Consider the following 21,314-nt stretch of genomic DNA (forward strand, 5'->3'; position numbering starts at 1 on the left):
GTGGTCTATACTGTATCATTTGTGTCAGTCAGCGCCTGCACAGAAACAGGCGTAATCACGTACTGGGGAGCAATAAACGAGATAGTAACAAATCCATCACCTTTCGAAAGATTTTTAACCAGAAAGCCATCAGTTTTGCGGGCGCAATAAGCGGGAACCGGCCGAAGGACGAAACTGAAACTAGCAGGCGCTCCACTGTAGTAGAGCATAAAAAGAAAACGGAGAGATATCGGGGCTAGAAAAAAATTCCACGTATTCCCGCAGTGAGGCAGCACATGCCAAGCAAGAGAAATGATCGAAAAAGGCGCGCATTCTAAACATACAGGCATGGCGTACAAAGACATCTTTGACCGTCTTGTGGCTGTTCGGGATGACGTACGTGTATGTCTTTGACCGTCAAAGGGTTAAACGTAAGCAGTAATTTGCATTTCCTTGCGTTTCTTCTGTCGCAACTCCATGAGCATTGTTTGCCGCTTGCCCAAGAGCTCCAGTGCAGCATCCGAATTCTCATCTGCTGAGAAATGCTGCTGTTTTGTCGTTTTGCATCTCGAGTAAATTTGGTTTGGTTTGGTTTTGCAACACATTGTGATCACTCACGGCAGACTTCTGCGAGAAAAGATGAAAACCAGGGGCTCCCAGTTCAAATTAACTGTTGTGGATACTGACGCATTCAAATTATCGGGGGTTTTCTCCCATAAAAATACATAGGGCTCTGGCGGGACCAGGGCATCAGTTCGATTGACTAAGTTCGAATTAACAAGATTTTACTGTATTACGAGTGAGTATCCCTGTATGTGAACAAACCATGAAACTCCTCACAGACCTCTTAAAACAAGGACTGCAAAGCTGAAGTGCATTAATTATAGCATGGCACACTGTAAATCTTCTTCCTCGTCATCACAACGAACTCATATCTGGGCGTGTCCTTGATTAGCGCCAGCTACATAAACTCTGTGAAAATTGATAGTGGCAGTGCCAGATAATTTGATTCAACTTTAATAATGAATGATGTTTGCCACATGAAGCCAGTGTATCGGAACGGAACGAAAACCAAAAACCAAAAAGAACGAAATAAAAAAACTATTTTTGACCAGCACGAAAACAGAACCAAAACGTTATCTATTATTTCGTTCCGGAGTGGAACCGAATTATTTTTTATCATTTTTCAGTTCAGGGAAAACCTTGGCATTCCGAAACAACCGAGGTCATGTAACGTGAACAATAATGCATACCTCAGGGGACAGTATTAGAATGCATATCTCAGGGGACAGTATTAGTGTATCTCAGGCAGAGATTCCAAAGTAAAGATGTGTTAAAATTTCGCGAAAAATAAAGAGTGACAACCAGTGATGTTTACATTAACGCAAGTGGACTTTCATGCGCTTGTCACACAGGCCAGCGTGGAGAAGGCATTCTTGGCGCTGAAGTTATCTTTTATCAGAACAGCAGTCTCGCATATCAGAGGTACACTAGACGACAGCTGCTTCTGAGATCCTGCTCACTCCCTTGAACAAAGCATTGAGCCTGCTCAGAAAATTCGTAATTCACTTTTGAGAAAATTAAATACCATAACTTGGAAGGGTACTGGTTTGTGTTGGTAAGAATTCGTGGTACAGTTACTTGCGCTCCTCTTATGAACGTGGGAAGAATGTGTTTTACCCCTGTTCTTAAAGGGGCCCTGCAACACTTTTTCAGCATGATCAGAAAACGCTGCCAATCGGTAGTCGAGGCTCCTGAGAACACGCGAGCCAAACATTATAGCGCAGCACCTGACCTCGAATTTACAATTAATTCTCAAAGCCAGCTAAAAATCGCTCGCTCGATCTACTCTCTAAAATGATGCCATATACTCATATGACCGCGCCATAAACCCAAATTCACTGCCATTGGCTGATTTCAGCATCGTGGGCTGTAGTTCCTGCGCCCGCCGCAGGACGCTGCCACGTGGCCGTACACTCGCTCGCGATCTCACTGAAGGTTCTTCGCGCATTCAAAGAAAAAAAAAGTGCTCAAGGTCATGAAGCACGCGTGACATAACTTCTTTCATCTGAGCCATCCCTCCCTGCTTAGCTTCCAGCACTCTCTTCGGGATGAGAGAAGAGAGAGCAATTACAGCACGCGAGAAATCTCTAACTCAACAAAGTGTGGGTTCAAGCTAGTTGGTACTCCATGATCTACTACTTCTTGCATGAAAAAATTTTCGTAGACAAAGGATGAGACCATACACGGACAGGCACAAACTTCCAACTGAATTTACTATCAAGGTGAGACATATATATGTGTGTGACAGAACTCTGTAACTACGCTCGTACTTGACGGATTCTAAACAAATTTGTGGCGGTCGATTCATAAGGCAATAAACTTCTTTGGTGAAGCCATTTGACGTTTACTTGGCAAAGTGTTGCAGGGCCTCTTTCAGAGGAGCGCAAGTAACTATACCAGAAATCATATGTTTTATTAAGATAACACTTATATGGACACTCTCGACGGGTTTTGCCATCGCCGTTGCTGTCTTGTTCCGTATAAAGTCCACATCGATAACCTCCCCCGTGCATCGTATGTTCTACCCGTGGGTAAAAGCACGCGACCGGAGACGATGAACGCGGCTGAAGCAGAGATCAAAAGAGCCGGCCCATCTCCGTCGCACGGAGGGCGCATGCGACATCATCCCGCGAGCGAGGCCTGCCATCAAATGCTGCTCAAGCAGAGAGGAACGTCTCACCCGCCTTGAAGGAGCATGAAAGGACGCAAGGGGGAGGGGGTCATTCGAGCAGCAACTGTGAACTTCGAACAAAATGGCGCAATCGCGATCGCTGGCGTACGCGCTATCTTGGCAAGCATCAGCGGACGGCTCATATCTTCTTCATGCTGCGCTCTTAACGCGAAGAAACAGTGCGAAATCAGCTTCTCTTCCTGGAGTGGCCGTATTCTCTTACACATGCGTTATGTAGAGCGACGTGAGACTGGATCTAAAAGAGTTAGCTGCCAGCCTTATACTTCGTATAACATTACAATTTGTTGCTATCGCATTCATTGCTTTGCCCTTGTGGTCAAACTAAGAACGTTTTTATCGTTACTTTAACTTCAAAATTTTCCATACAAATAAAAACCGTTATGAACCGTTACAGAACATTTTTTTGTTCTGGAACAGAAACCGAACGAAACTTTTTGCGGTATAACAAAACTAAAACCGCAACGAAGAACATTTCGTTCTGACACCCTGCATGAAACATAAAAAACCTTGTGATACTGTATTTACCTCTGTAGAATGTGATTAATCTAATCACAGTGTCCTCAACGTTCAGTAGTCTCTCGTTAAACGGAACCTGAAGGGACCAGGAAAATATATTCTGCTTAACAGGAACTTCGTTTACTGAATGAGGAATGGGGGTGTGGAATTCAAGTACGAAATCAATCATATTAGAAGCAGTTGTTCCATTTAAGCAGCAGTTCTGCTTAAAGGTTTCAGTTTACTGAGAGTTTACTGTACATTGACGACGAATGTGACTACTTGACGTGGGAGTTGTAGGTGTAAGGCTTGACCACACCTACAACTTGACCACAAACAACACATACGCTTTCAGATGTGCGCATGAGCACGTCAGCGCATCTTGCTTCACCACACCTCGCGATGGATGGATGCTTGAACACACACGAGATGAGCGTCAACGTGTGCTCACTCCAGGCTATGCAGATATCGATATGTCAGTGCCGCTACATATCGAGCCCTTGATAGAGGCTCAAAGTGCACAATATGGATTTGGCTACTCTCTGCTAATCGAACTGGTGCTTGTACACTTGCAAGCACACAGGTGGTTCGGGCTTTATTCAAACGGGCCAGTATCGATACATCATTTCAAACTACAGGCATGTTTAATCCATAGGGGCTAACTGACATGCTACCATCAGGCAAATGAACGAAATCTTGCACCGCTGCACTGCCATAAACAAAAGAGGGCAATTGAAATGGCAATTGTTACTAAACATGCAGAAGCCGACTAAAGCTACTCTTTGCGCTTCCAGTGTGATTGCAAAGGTACTCTCTCACTGTAGTGCTAAAGAAATACCCTTGTTTTGCCTTCCTCTGCTCTGTTTTTTTATCACTTGGTTTTTATTCTCGAAATTCCTCTTTGGGATATTTCCTTTCCTTAATTATTTTTGATTGGCTTTAAGTCCAGTACACATATGTAGAACGAGCTTCCTCCCGTTATTTTGTTTGTTGTGAACTTCGGGGGCCATGCTAAAGCTTTGCTCTGCTGTGGAGAACTTGGTTCCTTCATCCTTCAAGGTGCAGTTAATTTCGTTGCCCATAGGCAGCAGGACAATCAGCAGATTCTTGAAGTTCTTCAATTAATGGGTCCTAATTATGAAATACTACTAAGTGTTATGAACCATGAGATTCATGAGAATTCTATATTTAGGCAAGCGGCGAAGGGGAGTACGCAATTGTGGAGAAGGATGTGAAACGTGCATACAATACAGAAGTAGGGAGGGTGCCAGGCTCTAGCTGAGGTGTGTAGTATCAATCCCTGATGGGATGTTTCACAATTGCTAATACAATTACAAGAGCTCTGGTAGATGGCCCACTCACACCTAACATTTCCCGTCACTGCCGTCATTTCCAGTCATTTTGCATGACTGTAACAATAGCTGGGTAATAATGTCCTCTTAACCCTTTCCCTCCCGTTGAGGAGTATGGTCGTCATAAGATTTTGTACCAAAATGACCGATGACGACTACACACGTCATAGCTGTGTTTGTCGATGCTAGATGGCCACACTTGTCCTCGGCTTTCATTGCATTGCCATGCAGTGAAGCCGTGTCCGAGCTATCTTCTTTACGCAATTAGCAAAATAAAGGAACCCCACTGAATTGAAATAATGGTACAGTTTTATTCAGAAAAAAAAGCCCTACAAACTGAGAAAAAAAATTTCCGGTAAATTTGGTAGACTATTTCTTCTTTTTTTCACAGTAGGGAAAAGGTTAACCATAGCACCCAACAGCTCATGCTGCTTGCACCGAGAGGAAGTTTTGAGCCAAGTTACAGCACACCTTGAACAACAGGGCCAACAGAACAAATCAATGCAACCACCTCTGCTACGGGGTGGTACGTCACCTCATTCCACTTGTGTTCTGCACACTACAGTTAGTCTCAATTTCAGGACAGCTGCTTTTTGGTAGGCAGGTAACTTTCTTGTGAAATAAGTTGTGGAAGGTAGGATACATGAATATAATTTCTTGACATTCTAGAGATAGAAGAAAGAATGAAAAGATATCCTGAATTGGGGCTCCTTCTTCCTACGTGCTTAGGAGTGAAGGAACCGCTTTCCTAAAATTGGAAACTACATACTACCCCATTCCTGCAGGTCAGAGATGTCAATTCTATCGCACATGCAAGAAATGAAAGCCTGAAGTTGATAATGAGCTGAAAAAGGAGATACCGCAGCTAGAATTTAGCGTGGGACATGCCACCAATTGCATCACCTTCCATTTCACCCAGATGAAAAAGGCAAAGCCCCGCCAAGTTTGTGCAAACATTGGGCCTGCCGAGCTTTCACGTGCAGTCATTCTAGCCCTTGTGACTACTACCCTCCCAAACACCCAATGTTCGTTAATCTTACACTGGCAATGTCTCTTTCGACAAAAGGAAATACTATAATTAATTTCAGAGCAGAAGGGTAACCAGAAAACATGCAAACAAGGCAGTGAACAAATGTACATCAGAAGAGCCATTGCTTGCCTTGAAGTCTAGCGTGCAAGTCTTTGGGTTGTCCTCGAGGCCTGGCTCGAACCTCCAGATGGTCTCTAGGTGGTTGAAGAGGCGACCATCTGAGCACACCGACTGCAAAGCAAACAGACGATACACACTGTTACTAGCAAGATCCGGAAGAGCCAGAGAAAACAGCACTTGTATGGCTATAGTGACTTGATGATCAATTATATGCTCGCCAAAAACAAGTGGGCTATGCTGCTGACTTCACAACAATTGCATGTTGTTGTCTGCACAGCATTCAATGCACTTTGTGTCCCAGATAATTAAGCTCGTGACACAACATGTAACAAACGCAACAATATTTTTTTTTCTGGCCCCCAAAACCAGGATGAAGCAGGAAAGGACAGTGAAGAATTGTGGGATGCTTTGCTCACAGCCACAAACCTGAAGAATCAACGTAACCTGCTGAACTAGGCATGGGAAGCACTCACTGCCAGCAACTTCCTGGACTAAAGGAGCTGCACTAATTGGGCACTCTTTCGCATTGATTCTTAAAACAAATATTCACTTTCCTCCTCCAAGAGTGGCAGAGTACTCTCTTATTTTCACGTCTTTTCTGGCTCACGAATGCTTCACTTATAATGAGGCCAACACCTGTGGTATTCCGAAAGTGTAGTTTATTAAATGAGTGCCTTATATAGTGCCCATTTAACAGCCGCTGGCTGCGAAAGGTATGTCCCAGTTTCTCACCGAGTGTCAAAGAAGCCAACGGCACCTACCTTGACGAGGGTGGGCCTCACGAGCGTGACATGAGAGGTGTAGCTCTCGACAATGGGTGGGAAGCCGACCTTCATGTATGCAGTCAGGGCGTGGGGAGACCGGCTTGTCACACGCGACTGTGTGCACCAGGGTACAAAGTCCCGGTAGAACTCCACCCGTGACACCACCTCAAACATCTGCTCGGCCGAGTACCTAAAAGGAAGGCGAAGCACACACCATCGTCCATCAGTTTTCTGAAGGATCGTCACAGATTTGGCAAAAGAGACAACTGTGTCACTAGCCAGGGACGACATTCTCAGGGGGTACGTACAACTTTTGCATGACTAGCGGGGCACACACTAAGCTTCTGCTGGTAACACTCTTCCTGACAGAGTTCTTACACAGCATGTTTCACAATGCACCAGGAACACTGTCATTTATAGATGTTGATGCACCTGATGCGAGTCAAACAAAACTGTCTTCAAAAGTCTGCGAATACTTTCTCCGACCACCACATCAAATTCATTCTCCACGTGGAAGTATTCGGAATGCACCGACTTCCAAGAACTGCGGATGTCACGAGAATTTATTTTTAAAAATATTGCTGGCAGATGTGGGAACAGGGACAAAAACAAAAATTCATGAAGTGTTTCAAGTAAGCTTTTACTCCTGCGGTGCTGAGTGTGTGCTTGAGGGTTACCCAAATGAAATGAAATGGTATAGACTGTGGGCCTGGTACAAAGATAACTTCTTTGTCAGTTGTGATGTAACCTAAGCTTTCCATGCATGATTGAGATGATTGATACAGCGAACCCCCTATGGAAAAAAAAAATTAACGCAGCTTTCACAAAGTTGCACAAGCCTGGGTCACAGCAGAGCTGGTGGGCACCTAGCTGGTCCTGGCTTGGCTAGGCTTTTACCCTCTCACTTGTCTCCCATCCTTTGCTATGCATGGCTATGCTTGCTCTGTTTTTTCTTTTTGTCTCTGTTTCTATTTCTATTCGCTATTCTATTTCTTTCTCTTCCTCGCTCTTTCTCTCTCTATTTCTCGCTTCCTCTTTCTATCTCCTCTCTTTCAATTTCTTTTTCTCTTTCTCTTTCTTTTTCTGTCTTTCTTTATCTATGTCATGCTTTACTCTCTACCCTCCTCCTCGCCCTTAATTCCCTTTACCACCTCTTTGCTGTACTATACAAGGCAGCACTATACTCTGCTAGCGTGCCTGGATAGCCAAGTGGTTACGATGCTCACCTTTAGATCGTGGGTATGCGAGTTCGAATCTCGCCTTGCCAAAAGTTATTTTTGTTTTTTTTTTTGCGAACAATGTCTCTCTTCTCTTCCTTTCTATCTATTTCTTTCTCTCTCTGTTTTCATTCTCATGCCCATCAGAGTTATTGCATCCCATGCTGGACAAATTGGTGCACGTGTTCTGGGACTGAAGCAGAAGATTAAGAAGAGGACAAAGAGTGCGTGCCGGTACCTGATGATGATCATTTTCTATCTACGACACACGGCAAACCTCGAGCATAACAGTTCTACTGTAATAGTGCTGGTGCTGAAAACCTGATCAGAATCACTGCTGCCGAAGAGATCCAGCCTAAGGAAGAGAGGGGCGACAATGGTGCACCAACTGGTACCAAGGGGAGAGATCAGAAGAGGATGCTTTTACTCCTCATGTAGTAGGACCCCCAATGTGTAAAGACACTCGGAGAAGTTGGCTGCAAAGCAGCAGCTTCCATAACCCTCTCGTTCCCGTCGTGACCAAGACAAAGCAGCCGCAGCTTACATGATACTCAAATATTGGAAGAAAGCACTCTGAGCAACTGAGTGCTGGAATGGAAGAGAGCCACTCAAGAGTAGCAACCTGACGAGGAATGGACCGTGGGAAATAATTCCAAGATCAAAGGACCACAAGTAATCAAATGCAAGTGGATACTCAAGAAGAAACTAACCAAAATGGCAACCTGAAGCATTGCAAGGCTCGACTTGTTTCCTGGTGGTAGAAGTCCATCTGCCCACTGTTAGCAGTAGCAGTTGAAAGGACTTTGGGTCCACCATGTTGACATCATTGACCTTGAGGAGACTGTGTACGCGAGACAAGAGGCAACAAAGTATGAAACTGCAACGGTGAATTACGTCCATTGAAGGAGAGTCTGTATGGAGTATGTCAATCTGAATGGGAGTAGAACCTAGAACTGGACAGGTTTCTCGAGACAGTTTTCTTGATCCAAGGCGTGTACTTTTTAATATTTAAACAGTACACAAAGACAAGACAAGATGAACCTTTCTGTCTTGTCTTTCTCTGCGTTTGTTTTAAGGTGTATCACCACCTTTGAAAACACATTTTTTTTTTTTTCAAAAAAATACATTTTTTAATTTTTAGATTCTAAGAATTCCCGAACATTCAAGAATATTTTGCCAAATAAATTATGTTTTATCTTATTTATTCCGAAGTTATAGCCAATTTCGAACATGTGGTGAACAGTTGCGAAACTGAAACTAGTGCTGTGTGGTAACAGAAACTGATAAGTTGGCGATCATTTTCTGTTATATTTTGGTTTTATAAGTATAAACTTATTTAAAGACAACTCGTAAGTCTTTCTTTTTTCAAACGTTGCTTTAAATATCCGTAAGGGGGACGCGTGAAGCTAGGAGCGTCTCTTTTGTTTACTTTGCGCACGGTTCATGCTACTACTGTTAATGTTGCGTAGTTTGTCATTTTTATGATGGTAACAGATGTAGCAGTTATTTTGAGAGAAGCAGGAATCGAACCTGGCCACCACACTATCGTAGCATGCTACACTGGGGACCAATACCGTGTAAGGAAAGCCCAGTGTCAGTCGACTGGCGAAGCAAAACAACACCGGAAGAAAAGATGGGCAGCAACAAAAGCCAAAAAGAGCTCATGGCATCTAGGGAGGGCCCTAGCTAAGAGCCTAGTGGATTTGAACTGTTTAGGGCATCATCATCCTGTTTGTACAAGCATTGGAAAGCTTTAAACTCGTTTTGCTCAAAACTTGGTTTTTTGCACTTTTTTGTTACACAAACAGCTGTAACTTCATAAGGAAATCTTTTCCACTGAAACTCTGTATGCTTGTTCCTTTATGACTGACCTGTGCAATGAACTAGGATCAATAAAAACGACTGGTAAGTTTTTATGTAAAAATTAGGGTGTGCGAATATCAAAATCTTCGAATACGAACATCCACCTTCGAATATCGAATATCAAAGGAAAAATGCCTCCACAGTAACAATATTTTATTTAACATGTAGCTATTTGAAAAAAACATTAACAGCCGACTGTCAACAACATACACTGCTATCTCCAGAACACAATGTCCAGGCTAGCACAATGCACATCACAACGCAAGCAAATATCACGGCACAATGAAAGTAATGAATACATGTTATCATGAAGAAATGAGTTGCTCCACATGATCAGGCAGCAGGCGCTCCCTTGTAACAGAGACACCCCCCCCCCTTGCCACTGAAAAGACACGCTCGCTTGGAACAGAAGTGGCTGGTATAGGGAGTTACATGGGCAAGGCTTTGCCAGAGTGGGTATCTGAAGGTGCCTACAGTCCGCCACCAGTCACATGGGTCACTGTCTTTCTTCAGAAGTGGTCCCGCATAGTGAACGAGTGGTAGTGCGGCACGTTATGGCCGCATAATATTGATAATGTACGGTTACATGATCGCCAACAGCGCTGCATGTCGAAGATGCACCAGCAATAAATCATACGTATTGGGGCGCTTGTTGCAGGCAGATATCGTGCCTCCGTGTACTTACGATGTTTATCGCTCCTCTCGGCAACGTTTTTAGCTATACGAACGCAGCAGAAATGTGGAAGAAGAGTTATTTTATGCATGATAATCGAATCGCATATTCGAATTTTTCGAATATTCGAAGTTATAAAATATTCGAAACTTTTCGAATACATGATTTCGAATTGAATACGAATATTTCGAATGTAATATTCGACGAATATTCGAAACTTTCGAATATTCGCACACCCCTAGTAAAAATGCTTTATTTTAAGCATTGCAACAAAAGATTGCCAATTTTTTTGTTTTCGTTCGTATTTTTACTGTAACTTGATTCCCAATCATCAAACGGCAAACATCCTAATTCATTGCACAATGTGTTAAGTTGGCTACCTTTGTGCCAAAAAGTTTATGATTCCGGCGCTCCATTCTCAAGTTATGACTGTTCGCGTAAAGGCTGAGTTTGGGCAATGTTTTGTCAATAACAAAAAGCATTGTAATTTTTTCACTCTTTTCTGCATATGAACACTTAAAACGATCCTTTATAACCCATTTTAAAATAATATTGCAAAGGTCAAAATTAAAAAAAGTTTACAATAAGGTGGTGACATACCTTAAAGGACCCCTGACACCAAAATTGAAACCTCGAGATGTTTGTGTTGTTTGACTTTCCTGTATACGGGGCACATCTGACCGATTATTAGTGACGAACGTTGCCTTTAAGATATCCTAATTTGGTTTTAAAGTAAGCGTGGAGTGCTCACTTGAGTTGGCTGCACCTCGCGACATCCTGGTACGACGTAGATAGAGGCCCTGCGTGACGTTCCACGAGTAAAGCAAGTATTGTGGACGTCACAGAAGGTTTGCGGAATACGACGACGGGCACCCGGCGAGGCCTATTGTTCCACACCCCTCTTGCTTTGTTGTCGGCCTGCTCTCGAGGTAGTTTTCGTGAGGGGACATGCACTTAACAGGTTAGAGGCACCCACATACTTTCAATCTCTACCGCGCGCAGGACCCCGATTTGAAAACCGCGCTTTCAACGTCACCACAGCTTGTGTGCACGTGGTCTTTGACGCTCCCCCGCATGGGGCGCCGGTTTCTTGTGGTTTTTAGGCGGGCGTTTTGAAGTGACGCTAAAATGGTCGCAATTAACTACGCTAGAATGATTATGCGATACGCTAGAGCATTTACGATTTAACTTAGGGATTGCCAGACACAAAGCTACAAATTACAGTAAAAAAGTCATCAACAAAAATTTTGCTGTCAGGGGTCCTTTAACCCTTTGCGGTCCGAAACCTTTTTTCCCCTTCCGTTCATTCTGGTCCAAATCTAAAATTTCAAGCCTCATGTAAAAGAAGTTGAATTACTCTTTTACAGATGGTGCATAGTGTAGTTTGAAAACGCGCTCGTGGATCAACCGCAAACGAACTTGTCGAGCAGTGCCCGGCCACGGACCTCTGCATGCGCGTTGCGCTGTCGGGCAGGGCCCGATTTTGGACCGCAAAGGGTTAAGTGTAAATCCCAACCGAGTGGCCCGAATTTCATTTTTGCTGTGTAAGTTAAGCAAGGAGGTAACGTCATCATTAGCATTCATGTGGATGACGTTTTAGCTGGTGCAGGACAAATGGGCTGTCAATTTCTAGAGAAGTGCATCCGATATCAAAGACATACAAGAGGTTAATCACATTTCGTCAATCAGAGTTGTGTGGCAAGGCTGGAAGGCGGCGTTCCCGCATTGGACCAAAATGTGTATGCCAAGAATCTTAGTCCTAAGGAATGACAAATGCTAAAGGAGAGACCTCACGGCTTGATCGTGGAATGAAGTTTCAGAGATCAACCATGGCAGATGAAAACAGCAAATTATCGCGCAAATTCCGACGAGTGGTTGGACCACTTCTTCACTTAGCGGGAGATCCATGGCCAGAGTTGGTGTTTGCAAACGCTTATGTGAGCCAATTCAATGAGAATCCTACCTTGGAAGTTTGAAATGGGATAGAGTACATATTGAGGTACGTGCAACAAACAATGTTCTCACACAGAGAGAGAGGAAGCTGTGTTCAAGGCTTTAATAATTAATATCTGGGTTTTACGTCCCAAAACCACGATACGATTATGAGAGATGCCGTCCGTAGTGGGGAGCTCCGGAAATTTTGACCACCTGGGGTTCCTTAACATGCACCTAAATCTAAGTACACGGGCCTCAAACATTTTCGCCTCCATCGATAATGCAGCCGCCGTGGCTGGGATTCGATCCCGCGACCTTCAGGTCAGCAGCCGAGCGCCATAACCACTAGACCACCGTGGCGGGGTTGCGTTCAAGGCTTTTGCGATGCAAATTGGGCAAATGACACAAATTGTAGACAGTGGGTGCATTTTCGTGCTCATTGGAACTGCCATGTCGCAGAGCAGCAAGAAGCAGAAAACAACTGCATTATCGAGCATGGAAGCCAAATACTTTTTTAGCATTTAGTGCACAACACAAGACAAGGACCGAGCAACAACCGACGGAGACAGGCGCTAACTTCCAACAGGTTTTTTTTTTGAAGCGTCGCAGTAGCATGCCCAAACTTATGTGATTTCAAGCCGAATACCTTCCAATGTGCCAAGCACCAAAGGAGATACTATGGATTCAACACTACTCAACGAGCCACGTGGCCAAGGGTTTGTCGTTGAGCTACGAGTGTTGGAAAGTGGACAATCTAGGAGGTATCGCTCTTGCAAGCAAACAAGTGATGTGATGCCGAGCACAGCAAACACAACCTGCATCATTTCTTCTTGAGAGAATACTAAAAAGGGAAGAATAACGATGCAATATGTAGGATTAGGGAACTATGCAGATGCTCTGACCAAGACACTTAATGGAAAAAACCTGTGAGCTTTGTGAATAATGAATGGGGTCTTACGGAGTGTGATGCAAGTGGTGGCACATAAAAGGGAAGTGTTAGTGTCATGCAGAACCATTAGATGGAGCACATATAGATTCTTCCTGCCAACCACTCGTTCAATACAAATGCTAGCAAAAAGCAGTGTGCATGATTAATGAGCTGCAGGATCTACAACAGCTGACCACAGTACTCTGTATTGGTTATTGCAATGGCGAAGCCAGGACATCCCCCACTTCCCAATTTCTTTACATTGTACATGTATGTGTGCAGTACACACACACACGCACACGGTGTAAACGTGTTGGACTCCAATTCCTTTGCTCTGCATGTATAACACATCCATAAAGCCGTATCCCGCCATGGCGCAAAGCAGGGCTTGCCAAGGGTTTCCTCAAGAATGAAGATATAGTATACCACAGCGCTGAAGTGCAGAGGGTACTAACTGCACTCGAACGTTCGCGAAAGACCAAGGCTACGATTTCATATCGTCACGTGATTCTCTTTTCCCACGCAATAAGCTTAACTGCGTGGCGCGAAAGCAACCTTGCGCAAGTCGAGGCTGAGCTGCCAAAGCGGAACTCTTTCGCAATACGTAAAGGGCGCAGCGTGTGCAATAGCCGTCAGCTGACGGGCACAGCTACTGCGACTACGCATCATCGACTCACCCGAGCAGCTTCCTCTCCGAATAGTGCAGCGTGTTGCCGCCGCCCGAGGGTTTCACGAGACGAAAGAATGTCCGCACCCAGGCCGTACCTCCGGGAATGTGCGACGAAGGCTCGCAGGCCACCGCGTTGCGCGCCGACGACACCATCGCCGGGCCGCCACTGCACCAGCAGTCCAAAACACCACGCTCCACATGCAAAACGCCGCGCGCTGCCAACGCAACGCTCCGCTTCGTCCAGTGCGCGCAGCACGCGACCTTTATTATTCGTCTCGACATTATTGTGCGAATTCACCACACCGCGAAGTCTGAGGCACGACTCCGGCGGCCGCAGTTTAGCAGCCACGGAGCACGGACTGATACCAGAGAAATAAAACAATCACGGCGATAAATAACACAAATAAAGTTCAGCCGAAACTAGTTTCATTCATTCAACTTCCACCGAAGCGCGCCAGCTGACGCGGTCGGCAATTTTTTTCTTCTTCGCCCGACCGTCCATTGCATCACTACGTAATGACAACGGAAAATACGATCAAATACAGATTGAAGTGAAAAAAAAATATTACAGCAAAAAAATGGACGGTGACCGACTTTTGAGGGTCAAAATAGGATGTTTAGGCCGGAATGAAACCAATGAAACTGCACGTATGCGTTGACTTCTGAGGACTTCGCTTTTCTCTTTTTCTCGCAACACTTTCCGAGTCGCGTGAAAAGGCAGCTAATCTAGAACACCTGTGCGCAGCCTACTTCATTAGCAAAGGTTATAGCGGCAAGGAAACTTTTAAAATGAAATACGCACCAAAATCCATTGAGTTTGGCACATCTTTTCGTGCAGCGCAAGACCCCCAGGGCAGCCATCAGCCGGAGAGAACGGTACCGCAGCAAATTTATTTGTGTTACTAAAACCTGACCATAATAATTTTGTTGTAAATAAACTACATTTAAATGGCAACATGTTTTAAAAGTTAATATTATGTGTTATTTTTATATTATTTATTTGCTGCGGACCTCGTACTACACTACACCCACAAAGAAAATTAAAAAGTAAACAAAGCAACAAAGGCCATTTGGTGGGTGACCGTGCCCGCAACCGTGCCGCGCATCGCGCCTGGCCGTGTGATCCTCGTGCACGGATTTGTGCGCCCGCGTCATCGACAGCGCCCGATTTGTGCGAGTCATGTTCATAGTGGCAGTGACGAGGAAGTTCACTGCCTCGTAGCATCGACGGTGTGCGCGGCATGGATACGCACGAGACGACGGATGATGCAGCGAGGTCGCCTCCGTCAGCTGATCGAAACCTCCGCACGTAAGTCTTTCTCGGCAAGGGATTTAGGTGCCCAGCCTACTGTACGAGGTCGTGCGCCCGAACGTCTTTTTCGCGAACTCTAGCACGCACTGACGGTGACGGCCCGAGTGCGCGGCAGGCGCGATAGTTGTGGTAGCACAACGGGCATCGCTAGTTCTTGCGAAATGTCCGCTGGTTGGCCCTTCTCGCTGGTGCAGCAGCAGTTTCCTCGCCCGCAGCCGTTAGCAACGGGGCTTGCGCGTCGTTTGTCTCCACACACCGAATACCTGCGGACGAGCGCGCGCGTTTAATTAAACGTTGACCGAACACGGCGGGAACAAAGCGTCCGAGTGCAGCGGCGATAACGGCTCAGGTCGTTCCGTCGAGCTTCTCATCAATTGTGGCCACCGCAGCGCAGTGTCCTTGCCTTTGGCCCACAGGTAACGTCCCGTTTGCACGCTACGAATGCGCCCGAGAAGCAACCTATTTTTAGCGGTTTCGTTGTGGGCGCGATTCAGGCGCAAGTGCATGAAGTGTTCATTTCTCTAGTAACGGTCGATGGACCGAAAGTGCGCGTATCTGTGTGTTTAGTAAAGCCTACACACGCGCGCGGATGTTGGATGTTACATCATGCGCACTGGTCTAGCGTCGGTGTGCTCGCTTACATCACACGTCAGCCTGGCGTTCACGTGAATTCGCGGCAGCAAAGGCGCAAATTCATGCGCGGCGTTTCCTTCAGCTTGTTTAGTTTGGCCTCGCACCTTAAACCCTTCCGGCTCACTCACGCGCGAGCTGGGCCGACCCGTGTCGTAAATATACAACGCCTTGCGTTCATTGAACGCGTGCTTTCTTTCGACACGGCACCGAGTGAATACTGGGAAGCACAGCGCGCTGCAACTTATGTAGTGGGAAAGTATTTAATGAAAAACGTTGCAGCTTGTGGGTGGTGGCTCTGCCGCGCATGTTGGTCGGAGGCTTGTTGACATAGCGTGCTTTGATCGCTGGTTTTAAAGGCGATATCGCGAACATGCTTGGATTGCTGACCGTTGTTATACTTTTCAGTGAACAAACCCGCACGTGTCTTTAGACACTTGAGTTAAGCGTGCTTTGTTCGCACACGTAACCGCGAGTTGGAAACTAACTAAACACTAGCAGCACTCCAGCAGACCTTTGCCGCAAACCTTGCGTGCAAAACACAATAGGTGCGCTGCGAACCGAGCGGGTTTCCTTGAACCAGGCGCAGTTAAGGAAAGCGTCGTAATATCAGGCTCGCGCGCCCATGTATGTGTAGCGGGTATTTTCGGTTCGTGCTTTTCGAGCGCACTTCTTGGCATGCGGGCCCCGTTCTCCGTCCATAAACTCTGCGATTGTCCGCAGGGCTATTTGCGACTTGCTTGGCACGGTTCTGCGCGTTGCCGTTGCTCTTCAGCTAGTCACGTTGGCTTTCTACTTTCGATGCGTTGCTACCCCTGCGTGCGTTTGACCTAACGCCACTTGTTGTGTTGCCACTTGCATTTGGTGGGCTGTTGTCTTGTGTTAGGACTTCTGTGTTGCTCAGCCTTTGCACGAGAAAGTCTCGTGCATGACATCGATGGCCGCAGGCGTGCAGCCAAAGTTTTCTCAGAACCCCCCCCCCCCTTTTTTTAAAATTATGTCCGTGCGTGTTTGTATGTATGCTCATCACATAGTAAATATTTCGGGTGTGGGTTTACCCCAAAACCACCCCCTTGGTTACGCCACTGCATCGATGCAGTGTAATATGGTTGTGAAGCCGTGCAGCATGTGGGGCCAAGGTAAAGTGGCCAAGGTTGGACAGGACACTGACCTTGGCGTGGTGTAGCGCAGAGGTTGTGAAGGCGCACAGGTCTCTAAACGCCGGAATATTTCTTGCCAACAAGGCCACTGGTCAACCCGTGACTTCAACTCTGAGTGGCCCGAGAGGTCGTTTCGTCAGGCAGACTGGCAATTTCCGCCGATGACTAAATATCGTAGCATGCCCGTAGTAGCGCCGTCGGCGCCTGTGTGGTCCTGGTCCCACGATCTAGGAGCTGTGACCTGGTGAACACCCATGCCTCCTTTCTGGTACACCACTGGGAGCGTTCTGAAAAACCCCACATGTCATCTCGTTCATAAAAGAGACAAATTCCGACTGTTCATTCCAAGCAAAGGTCATGAAACGAAGACTGTTTCGGGTCACGACGTGTGTGGTCTGTCGTTTCGGTGGGCAAAAACTGGAGAAACGAGGTAGCTGACGCACGCGATCGTATTCCTTCAGAATTGTGCTTGCCTGACTCGTTGGTTGCACATAGCGAGGGGTTCCAGCCACTACTTCGACAGGACAGAAGGGGAGATGACACACCATCGTCCAGTAGTTGACCGGAACCCCTCGCTATGTGTATTCTTCGGGGCACAGGGAATCTTCTTGGTGATCCTAAAGAACTTTAATGATTCATGCCACGTTTGCAGTCGCGCAAAGTTCGTCACGGCTCGACGGTATCTAATTATCGCTGATCTAGGTGAGCGGAACGTGAAAAAGATTGAAAAGCTGGACGAGACGCAGTAGCCGACTTGTTGTATACAGCGCGAAAAGAAAAGCGCGTCGACCCTTCATGCTCGTCAGCGCCCTTCTGGGCTGTACTACTTTGAAAGCCTCTGGACCTTGTGGGGGTGTTCATTCGGTTTCCGAAGGAGCAGCGTCGATGGTCCCCTCCCCGCTCAGGGCTCGTGGTGACGTTCTTGAAGGGGTTGTGGGGTGGGGGTCATCGGTGGCTGTCAATTGTTGGCGCGTCTTTGTGTTTGCCTGCTTGGCTGACGAAACTGGCCGTGGGGGTCGGAGTGCGCACTTGCTGTCATTCTAGTCGGTCCCCTGCTCTCCGAAGAAGACGCCTGGCAAAATAGCTGCCACAAGGCCGTTTCAAAAACGACCTCGAGACATAAGGTTGTGGTTACTACGGGTGGCTGCCGGCGTCCAACCGAACGTGTACGTACTACTGTGAAACTTGTGCTCCCGTTAATTCTTAAATTCTTCCCCTCCTAATCAGCCCCGGGAAAAGGTTTTTTTTTCCATTTTTTCGAAGAAAACTCAACCTCCACTGAGTGTCGCCATTTTGTGTGCTTCCTTTTACCGAAGTGGTCGAGTCCGCTGGATCAGTCGGCCTTAGTGAGCGGTATATTGGAATGTCGTAGCATAATCGGCATCAGTACAAATAGCGGGCCCTGTTTTCGTGGTTTCTAACATTTTGCTCGTTGAAAACCCGTCGGGCTAGCCCTAATTAGTGGCCGAGTGTAGCGCCGCCAACGAGAGCGCTGTTCGATTCCTTCCCACGGCAGCCGCATTTCGATGGAGGCGCAATGCCAAGACGTTTATTGTGCTTCCTAGAAAACCGATGTGTCAACATAAATTCACTGTCCCTTCATTCCAGCTTGGTTTGTTTAGCATATCACGATTTTTGCTTAGTCCACTCACTGTGGCACATGTGTTTGCAAGTGGGCACTGCCCCTGCAAGTACACCGGGCGGTGCCAAGATGGCCAGCCTGCAGACAGCCTACCGGCGCTGCCGTCGGATGACACCGAGCCAGAAGGGCGCACGAAAGCCATATCTCATCCACACGGTGCCCGACAGCAGCCCCAGTGAGTTTGAGACTATGTGTGTGTTCGCGTGCGTGCTGTGTTTTGTATACGTACAAAATAAAAAAGGTTGGGGTTTCACCCCCACCCCTTGAACTTGTTCTTTGTCACCCCCGCCCTAGCCAGGGGGGATGCCCTAGGAGCCCGGGCACCCCCCCCCCCCCCAATAGGTTTTTTCTCAAGTAGAAGGTCTCCATGAAGAACCCCCCCCCCCGGAAAAATTCCTGGCTACGGGCCTGCCACCCCGCCCCCCCCGCAGCAGCCGAATTAGAGCTGCTGGGGGGGGGGGGGTGGCATGTAGCATAATGCTAGAAAAAACATTTAGACATTTAGACAAACTTCCAAATCTTTATTATAAGTACGTGACTCAGTACACAGTTAGTCTGACTTGTCAACCCTCCCCGCACCCCCGAGCTAAGCAACTGGGCACCCTACACCTCTGGCCAGTGTGAAATGTTTATTTCTAAATTTTCATTGTGTTTTACTGTTAGGTGCCTTGGCCTGAACACAGAATATGAAGGTGATTAGGAGAGATTCTTTTTTTTTTCTGCAGGAATAAAGGCAAACAAATTTAGAGTATTTCTTCCACATCCTAATCAATTCATCTTTCTTGACATTTTACTCAGAATTCCCCTATTGATGTGTCGTAACAGAGCACTTGCGATTGAAGAGTGGTAGGACTCCTGGCCAATTCTGCCGCTTTTTGATTTACACTGAGCTTCCTGCTTTGAACGCTCCAAAACAGAAATTGACCAAAATTGCACCTCGCTTTACCAGAACAGTTTCAGTGTGGTAGTCCGTCGGCAGTGGCCACAAGCACTGCATGGATTTGTAGCCAAAAGAAAAAAAAGAGGTAGTGAAGCCATTCCGGTTCAAGCACCCCATGGGTGGTGCCTCCTGCAAAAATCCTCGCCACTTCACACTTATACAACTTTGATATTGTCTCATTTTACCGTCCAGGTACACTTCAATTACTTATAAATGCAAAGCATTTCTTAGCGAACTAAAAGCACTTTGGGTGTTTTGTCTATCTATCTAGCCACCTGTCTGGGTGCTGTCGCAACCGCCTCCTTAACTTGGTGTAGACCAATATTGGCATGAGAGGGTAAGAGGGTTTTGACAAATATGCTGTCTAATCATACATGAATAACATGAAATCCTGTCGTGTACGTCGTGAAACCCTTTCCGTCCAGAACCTGTGGCACTACCCACATCTACACGGGCTGCAGTATGCGGTATGCACCACAGGTGATTCAGTTTTTAAATGCGAAGCATTTCTTAGCGAACTTTGGAACTTTGGAGTGTTTCTATCTATATATCTATCTATCTATCTACTATCTATCATCTAGCCGCCTACGTCTGGGTGCTCATGGTCGCCTCCTTACCCTCGTGTAGAAAGATTGGCTTGGGAGGGCAAGAGGGTTTTGACGAGTATGACTCGGGTCATGACTGATAACGTGAAAATCCTTGTATGTCGCAAACTCTTTCCTCTGGACATGTGTGACCCCGATCGTTACCACGAGCCGCGGTGTAGGTATGCGCCACAGGTGATTGACATTTTATATATCTACCCAGGAGCGGCAGAACAGACATTGGTAATTTAAATGCGAGAGCATTAGAAAAACTGACAGCGGCAGTGTTGACTTGACGATGGAAAGAATAAAAATCTGGATCCCAGCGGAATCGACCCCAAGCATTCTGCGTGCAATAGGATTCTATCACAGAGCCAGCCAAGTCTATAAACTGGTTTGGAAAACAGCCTATGCAGTCGACTGTTGGTGCACGTAATTGTGGTTGTGGTGCTGACTATCTAATTTTACAAGAAGCAACAAACACTGCATATGTACTCCTACAATACAGGTGTCCATATCAGATGAAAGTCTGTGGTTCCAGTGTTGGCTCGTTTTATAGCAGTCTAATAACGGTTAAATTTTATTTCTATATTCGCAAGGTATTGAAGCATTGATACGACCCCAGAGGAATACATTAATGAAAGTACAATGTATTCACATGATTGCACCATAGGTGCCTTGGTTTCGATAATACTGACGTATGTCGGTGGAAAAAAAAAAAACAACTTCGATTATACGTCCCCCGGTCCTGCGACGACCCGCGTTTTACGACGAATTGGCTTGGTCCCGGCAAACCCCCATAGAAATAATGTATTAAAAACCTCAATTGTACGACGCAATTTTACGCCGGCCCCGCCTCGTACGGCGCTTTGCTGGACTGTCCGAGAAAAAAAAAGACCTACGATGACGCGGGCTGGCACGCAAACACACTGCGGCCGGGCGAAAAAAGTCGGGAAACCGAGGAACCGAGTTCGTATCCGCGCTGCCACCACAGGGCCTCTTTAATTTTTCGACACGCGGTCGGCCATAGCTAGCCAGAGCCAACGTTGGCCGGAGCCAGCCGGAGCGCATTCGTTTTGTCGCATTGCACTGCGCACTTCCGTTGTCGCTTTTTTTTTTTCTCTCTCTCTTTTTTGGGTGGTTTTGTAGTGACCGTGACCGTTGTGACCGCAGTGACCGTTGTGAGCAGATAACATGGCAGATAATCTCGAGCTCGCTTTCTAGTATACGATAACTTTCACTACATTTCGTGTCGTTATACCGGA

At 46.4% G+C, this 21,314-nt stretch overlaps 2 protein-coding genes across 3 annotated transcripts in view; one reads left to right on the plus strand and one right to left on the minus strand.

The window, feature by feature from the left end:
* LOC119386620 (coenzyme Q-binding protein COQ10 homolog B, mitochondrial) overlaps nt 1-14,684 on the minus strand; it is a 158,547-nt gene extending 143,863 nt beyond the window's left edge. Inside the window, exons 1-4 of one of the 2 annotated variants that reach the window (XM_037653907.2) lie at nt 14,584-14,684; nt 13,789-13,947; nt 6,493-6,685; nt 5,741-5,842 (exon numbers count right to left, since the gene is read on the minus strand). In XM_037653907.2, the coding sequence (XP_037509835.1) occupies nt 5,741-5,842; nt 6,493-6,685; nt 13,789-13,947; nt 14,584-14,642 (513 nt within the window). In that variant the 5' untranslated portion in view covers nt 14,643-14,684. The remainder of the gene's footprint in view (nt 1-5,740; nt 5,843-6,492; nt 6,686-13,788; nt 13,948-14,583) is intronic. The other variant, XM_049413200.1, reaches the window with a different exon arrangement.
* LOC119385450 (autophagy-related protein 9A-like) overlaps nt 1-21,314 on the plus strand; it is a 268,124-nt gene that overhangs the window by 123,746 nt on the left and 123,064 nt on the right.

Source organism: Rhipicephalus sanguineus, chromosome 3 (assembly GCF_013339695.2).
Source record: "Rhipicephalus sanguineus isolate Rsan-2018 chromosome 3, BIME_Rsan_1.4, whole genome shotgun sequence".
In the NCBI taxonomy this organism is placed as follows: domain Eukaryota; kingdom Metazoa; phylum Arthropoda; class Arachnida; order Ixodida; family Ixodidae; genus Rhipicephalus; species Rhipicephalus sanguineus.